Source organism: Pygoscelis adeliae, unplaced genomic scaffold (genome assembly GCF_000699105.1).
Source record: "Pygoscelis adeliae isolate BGI_AS28 unplaced genomic scaffold, ASM69910v1 Scaffold222, whole genome shotgun sequence".
Classification (NCBI taxonomy): Eukaryota; Metazoa; Chordata; class Aves; order Sphenisciformes; family Spheniscidae; genus Pygoscelis; species Pygoscelis adeliae.
In genome coordinates this window covers 86,730-94,076 of record NW_008824309.1, presented here as the reverse complement: position 1 = coordinate 94,076, position 7,347 = coordinate 86,730, and the positions used below count along the sequence as shown (strand labels likewise).

At 36.6% G+C, this 7,347-nt stretch overlaps 2 protein-coding genes across 2 annotated transcripts in view; one reads left to right on the top strand and one right to left on the bottom strand.

Annotated features, from left to right (window-relative positions):
* The window catches only part of RAB3GAP1 (RAB3 GTPase activating protein subunit 1 (catalytic)), a 25,727-nt gene extending 23,993 nt beyond the window's left edge, over window positions 1-1,734 (bottom strand). The window contains 2 exon segments of the mRNA XM_009319017.1: window positions 106-188; window positions 1,693-1,734. Of these exon segments, the coding sequence (XP_009317292.1) occupies window positions 106-188; window positions 1,693-1,734 (125 nt within the window).
* The window catches only part of MAP3K19 (mitogen-activated protein kinase kinase kinase 19), a 17,583-nt gene continuing 11,050 nt past the window's right edge, over window positions 815-7,347 (top strand). Inside the window, exons 1-3 of the mRNA XM_009318918.1 lie at window positions 815-859; window positions 5,726-5,796; window positions 6,333-6,417. Of these exons, the coding sequence (XP_009317193.1) occupies window positions 5,757-5,796; window positions 6,333-6,417 (125 nt within the window). The 5' untranslated portion in view covers window positions 815-859; window positions 5,726-5,756. The remainder of the gene's footprint in view (window positions 860-5,725; window positions 5,797-6,332; window positions 6,418-7,347) is intronic.

Below are 7,347 nucleotides of genomic sequence, written 5' to 3'. Positions count from 1 at the left end.
CTGGGGCGGTTACCTCACGGCGGTGTGAAGCTGAGGCGTGAGCTGCTCCCAGAGGCTCTCCGGCTCCGTCAGGGACAGCCCGAGAGCGTAAACGAAGTGCCTTACCGGTTGGGTCGCCGTGTAGCCCGGGGTACCGGGGCGTTACCGGCGTCGCAGCTTGTCACCGTCAGGCCGGTTGTGCCGGGTACCTGCAAACACGAGTAATACGCGCCTTTTCAGTCAGCCAGGAGCCGAGGGATCTCCCAGGCCTGGTGTTCCCGGTCCAGCCTAAAACAAAGCAGGCTGCGCCTCACCCCTCTCGCTTGTGCCACCCCGCCGCCGTGTCCCGGGGTACGGCGTCTCAGTCCTTCTGGTATCCAGCAAACCAGTTCCCTTCAAAAGCCTTTCAACTCGGGTTGAGCCTGGCTAGACCTCTTACACTTTCTTCCCCCCAGCACAGCCTGCTACTTCAAACAAAACAAAACAAAAAGTATCCTTGTAGTCCGCTGTTTAAGGCTGCCTGAAAGGAGATAGAGAGCCATTCATGAGTAACGGGGAGTGTTTAGGTGAGGGGACTGACCGCGAAGTTAAAATGACGTAGAAATAGGTAAGGTACTAAAAGCATAAATGGAGGTAAACAGAAGAGAGAAATATGCTTTCTTATGCGTGCTGGAAGAAATGTCTTGTCATTAGAGCTTAAAATGCTACCGGTTAGTTCAACTGTGTTTGCTTTCATAGGCCACTACTGCTCTTTGAATTAAACTTCTCCAAGCAAAATGCCCCGGGGGGGGGGGCAGTTGCCTCGGCGACATGTGTAAACTCAACAGCGTGTAGCAGGAGCTGCCGGGAGGATTTGCCTGCAGAAGAGCCTGCCTCAGTAGTAAGTACTGCGTGCTCCGCAGTCAGAAAAACCTGCCGAAAATAAAATCAAAGTATATGTAACTACTGTTTGAATTCCTTGCTGTCCAGCAAAGGAAGACAGGTGTGAGGTAAAAATGCTCTGTAACTTCCTTTTGGGTTGCCGTGCCTCTTTCACACTTTGCTGCTGAAGCACCAGGTAAGATGTTGTTTACGCCTTTTTATAGAACCTTTTCAGTTATTATTTTGAAGGTTTTTTCGTGTATCCAAAAAAAATGCAAAGGTTGGAGAGGTTTACCATCTAATATGACTCTTAACAGACTAATATAATGGGATAAACCTTTTAATGAATTATCTGGTGCTTAGCATGAGAATGAGAAATCAAGAGTGCTGACTTCTGTAGCTACTTTTGCACAGTTCATTGGATGACCTTGGTCATCAGCTATAGGTCATTCAATTTTTCTCTATCTGTTTCCTCTTCTGTAAACTAAGAATGACAGTACTGTCTGATGTCTGGCTGCTACATAGTTATAAAATAATGCACATTCCTCAGATTAAAAAGTGTTATATAAAATTGTTATAAAAAATAACTTAATCTAGGATAAATGCATGAGTCTCTTGGGAAGGCTGCTGCATGCTTCCAAGTAATTATATTTTTTGCTGATAGAATCAGTAACAAAAGCCTAATTCTTTCCCTGACTCACAGTATTGAGTGGCAAAATGCTACTGAAGCCAACAAAAGCCACATAGGCCCTTCATTTCCACTGACCTCTGTAGTGACTTTGAAATGGAATGATTCCTTACAGACAGACAGCTACATTGATTGTTACTTTCCATCTGTTGCGTACATCTTACCATTGGTAGTACTTTGACATTAGGAATTTTTTCTCTATACATCAGTACCACTACTGAAAGCCCTGAGCTCAGCTGCAAAGGAAAAAAAAATAGGTATTTATGAATAAATTAAGAATAGGAATTTATGAGCGAACTCCAAAAAAATGAAAAATACATTGCCGGGGTAGTACCCAAGATTGCTGTTAGGAATAACTTGTCATAAAATTTATAATGAATGTTGAAAATGTTATGTACTACTAGGTGTGGAAGATGTATAAAACTGAGTATTTTATTTAGTTGAGTGATGTAAGGACAAGCAATGAAGTAAAAATACACATGTGAGAAAAAAAGCAGAGAGAAAATAAAATTTTGTAGAGAAATTAGCAACATAAGAGCCACTAGGTGCCCTATTTTTCATAGTTCTACCTACCTATGGTTTTAATAAACATAAACATAATTTTCTAAAAAACATACCTTTCTTTTAGCCTGCCATACAAATTCAGTTCTAAAACAGCTTAATTCGGTAGCACTTATATGGTGGTTATGCAATTTTTTTGTGAGAGGGGAGAATGTATTGCAGCAAATTAAATTGAAGATGCAAATGCAAGAAAAAGGAAACATTTTTGTGAAAGATAGTTGTTTTAAATGGACATAACGTGTATTTCTTACACAGTTAAATAGGAGAACCCACTGCCACATTATATCAATTATGTCAGTACAACAGAACATTTCACATAGTCCAGAAAGGAGTAGGATATTTATGCTGTGGAAAAAGTTAGACCCCATTCAATAAAATTAGCAGGAACATACATATATAAAAGATATAAATTGTCATATTACATACTTCTTGATTAGCTAGTAGGAAAAAAATTCCCTATAGGCATATTATTACATAATTTTCCATTATGGACTTTATAATGTTCCTCTCTAGCACCCAGAGTTGCCCAATGTAAGAATTTCATACTGTTATTCATATATGTCTAAATGTATATTCATATTCATTCATGTACATTCATACACATAAGATATCTGACAATATCTTATTTATTTTATGTACAACATCTTATGTATTTTATTGGTTTTTTAAAACTAAACGTTATTTATTAAATAATAAAAGACATTGGGAAACTTTTTAATATAGATATTAACTAATGTTCTTGATTGTATTTTCTTTTATTCATTTCAATTCACTGTCTTTAATTACATTATGTGTTCTTGTCACTTGAGAAACAGTTCGCTATGTTTTTCAGAAAGAGCCCCAAATCCATCAAAAATATTAATTGAGATTAGTTTTATTTTAAGAATCAGCTGTCTAGAATTTCAAATCTTCAAATCCTTTGACTTCATCCTCTCATGTTTCTTCTTTAAGAGTCTGCAATTGTGATTGTTCTGTGTTGTTTATGCTACTGTCATCTTATGGTACTGTTAATCTTTGAGTTTAATCTTAGAAAAGAGGGTTGATGTTTTCGTAATCGTGAAACGGCTCACAGTATGCTTACTCACCATATTCAGGAATAGTGTTAACTGTAAACAGGATCAATATTGCCCACATATAGCTATGTTAACCAGGGGGTGACAGCTAGCTCCTTTCCCACAGCTATTGCTGATTAGTTCTGGGAAAGGTTCATTACAATCTTCTGATTAAGGGTAAAGCCTAATAAAAGCATCTTTATCTGGAAAAAACAGTGTTTGGGGACAGCTTGTTCCCACCGTGGGAATTTAGTAATGCCTTAGAGATGATACAGCGTAGGGGGTAATAGTCGTATGAAACAACATTAAAACTTAAAATACAATGGTGGCATTTCCAATTGAAAGTGTGGGGAGGGGGTTAATCTATTTTGATCTTTTCAGTGTTTTTCAACAACTATCAGCTTTAATTTTTTTACCAAAAGATACCATTTTCTTCAGAAAGAAACACCATTTAGATCAGCCACAGTTAGGAAGAGAGATACAGTAGATATAAAGTTCTAAATGAACAGTATAATTAATTCAAAATACATACTGTGTTTTATTTCTGATAACAATCTCAAAAATAAATATGCCCCACTGAATTAATATATTGAAAAACTTTACACATTTAGATAATTAGCATGCTTTCTTTCTATGTTAAAAAAGATTTATAGAGCTTAGATAGCTTTGTAAGATGATGCAAGCATCCATGCTAGGTGCGAGAAAAGAATCTACATATTCTGCTTCACAGGTGTATCTGAACTGTTGGGAAATCTTGGTCCCACTGAAGTCCGTAACAAGGCTACCGGGTGTCTGAGTTTCCCCAAGCATGTTCTTTTCTGCAAGAACCGTAGTATTAAATTCCACTGCAACTAAACTACTTTTATACAACCTGCCTTGCAAACTATGACTTTGCTGTCAGTTTGGACAAGCACCTAGCTGACTGCTGTTACTTCTGCATACAATCGTTAACATAAGGTGTAGAAAGTAAATGTACAAAGAGAGAAAGTACTCGCTGTTTTAATTTCCTGAGAGCAGCTTTTTCAAATGTTTATTGTTTGACTTTGCTATTGTTGGCTTGTAGATCTCCTCGAAAATCCTATTACATTAAACTGAAAATACAAGACATGAATACTCACAGCGAACATTATTCTTACTTCTGTTTCTGCCTGAATTTAGAAATATTGTAAAAGCGTAACTTTGAATATGCAAGCGATTATTTATGGATGAGTTAATCTCTATATTCAAGGTTGGAAAACTGATCTCTAAAGATATCAAAGCATTATTTGGGAATCCTGATGGAAATCTCGTTTAAGCCTCTCACGTAGGTGTAGAGAGCTCATGTATCCTCATAGAAGGCCAGCAGTTTACGGCACCAGACTACAGACTGTACATGGGTAGCTCTGTTATTCATTTCCTTGAGCTACTGTTATGTCTCTCAACAACCAGGAGTTAAAATATCAAATGTTTGTAATACTAATTTAGTGTAAGCTTGAAGGTGTTTTGGTTTTATAAATGTAGTACAATTTGAATAATATATTTTTCTCAACATACAGAGGTACTAAGATGCTCACAGAAAGGTACACTCATGGTTGAGATACTGGTTTTGACAATACAATAGTTTTAAGTGAGAAACAAAAGTTTACTACTAATACGTTAATCAGCTAACTCTGTCTCAGCTAAGGACTCTTGGTTATATCAAATACAGTCAGATGCCTAGCACAGGTCACAGGAATTCAGTGGCAAAAAAAAGGCAATTATATAATGGCTAGTTAGTTTTTATAATATGTACAATTTTTAAACACCTAAAAAATTTACCTTTGTAAATACTCAGACAATACATTGCCATTCATGTATTTATGAATTTATAATAGTTCTGAGATAAAGCGTGAAATTTATACCTTGTTGATATCAGTGAGATTTTTGTTAGTGTTTTCAGTCAAATCAGCCTGGATGCACTGGCTCTGTAGAGAAAAATGCCCGGCTAAGTTTTGAACATATGTTTAAAACTAGGCTGTTTGTATTATGGGATAACTACTTCTCAAGATACTTAAAAATTATTTACATGGTAAATTACATATTTCTCTGAAATTTAGAAAAAGATTCCAGTTGACGTCATCTTTTTTTGGAATAAGCTGTCAGAGAGATTTGTTGAGGCTGCAGCGTACAAGCTATTCTGTGCTCAGAAAGTTTTGAATGTTGAACCTCTTTTGCTGAGAGATAGTTTTGACCAAGTAGACAAAGATAAACATTTAATTCAGAATTGGTTTCTCAGTAATATGTTAAAAATGCAATTATCTCCCAAATGCGAAATGTTGACTTTCTGGTCCAACAGTAAGGAAGATATCAGCAAACCAATACTGACAGCTTTCATGTCTTACTCAGCATACATTGAGGTTTTAGCAACAAAAACTGTGCCAGAATGTTTGGTTGTGTGTATTCACAGGACAGGGCTTTGGATGTTAAGCTAAATTATAATATTTTTAATAATTTCAAGTACTTTTAAAATGTTGTTTTTGTCTTACTTATGGCTCTGAAATAATGAAATATAAAGTACTGATTGGTACATGTGAATTGGAAATCAATTAATGAAACATCTTTTCAGGTTTCAGGACCTTAATACATCTAAGGACAGTATGTCTGACAACCAACAAGATAAGAGGAGAAGCAAAGAAGGTAGTCTAACCAAAGTTTATACATACAAAGTGTAACGTGTAGGATTTGAAAAAGGAGGAGGACAACATTAACTTGAAATCTGGCCACTTGTCAAAAAGCAACCACAAAAAAAATTGAAATCAAACTCAGAGTTATTTTCTGCCTTTGAAAAGCCCTGAGATTTGTTTTGGTTTTAATAGCTTTCCTATTTTTAAATGCTGTGCTTTTGTAGAGTTTCTGTCAGTATCTTTCTTATATTTCTGTTCTACTGAAATATGAGCTGTAACTGGATTTTTTTTAGATGTTCTTTGCTTTTATAGTACACTGAATTAATACACTTACCTAAATAACTAAAAATAATTCAGATTTATGCATTCACATTTCCAAAAATCATAACAGAAAGTATGTATAGGTATCTTAGTCAGATGAAACATGCTCCTTTTTTTCTGGTAGTTACTTCCTGTATTTCTTTATAATAATATTTTAATGGCCAAGAATAACTGCGTTTGCTTTGTGAATTATACTGCTTTTATGCAAATACTAATGTATTATTGCAGGTTGTGGAAGTGTTGTTGCTCTTCAGAATGCAGATAAGATAGTGAAAGAAATGCATCAGTCGTACAAAGCTCTAGGAAGAAACAGGTAAGTAGTATTAATATTTAATTTGCAGTTGGGTATGCAGAAATGGAGACAAAGTAGGTAGTAGTCTATGAGTAAGAAAATATTTCCTTAGTGCCAGATATTATATACAGCTATATATGTTGTGTAGTGTTTCTGCCTTCCCAAAATCAATTATTGGCCATTGCTGGAGGCCGGATATTGCAGTAGATGAACAAATTATTTCATACAGTATGAAAAAACATATAGTATATAGTTTTACATCAGCATTTGACTTAAAAACAGACAATTGTCTTGCATACAGCTTTAAGATTAATTTAGATTATATTTTTGTACTTCTTTTCAGTCACAGTATTTATCTTTTCCTGAATTTGGATTTTTCATTCTTCAGAAACCAGGTGGCAGAAATCTGAGGCTTGTCTGCACGGCCTCTATTATTTCAGGCAGGCCATAGCATATTTTATAAATAACAAAGGCACATCTGGTCTTCAGAATTCTTCTGACACCCTCTCCTGATGATTCATAAAAAATACGTAGAATCATAGAATAGTTTGGGTTGGAAGGGACCTTTAAAGGTCATCTTGTCCAACCCCTCTGCCGTGAGCAGGGAAAACTAGATCAGGTTGCTCAGAGCCACCTCCAACCTGACCTTGAATGTTTCCAGGGATGGGGCATCCACCACCTCTCTGGGCAACCTGGGCCAGTGTTTCACCACCCTCAGCGTAAAAAAATTCTTCCTTCTATCTAGTCTAAATCTACACCCCTTTAGTTTAAAGCCATTCCCCCTTGTCCTGTCGCAACAGGCTAGAAAGTTTGCCACCGTCTTTTTTAGAAGCCCCCTTTAAGTACTGAGAGGCTGCAAGAAGGTCTCCCCAGAGCCTTCTCTTCCCTAGGCTGAACAACCCCACCTCTCTCAGCCTTTCTTCATAGGAGAGGTGTTCCATCCCCCTGATC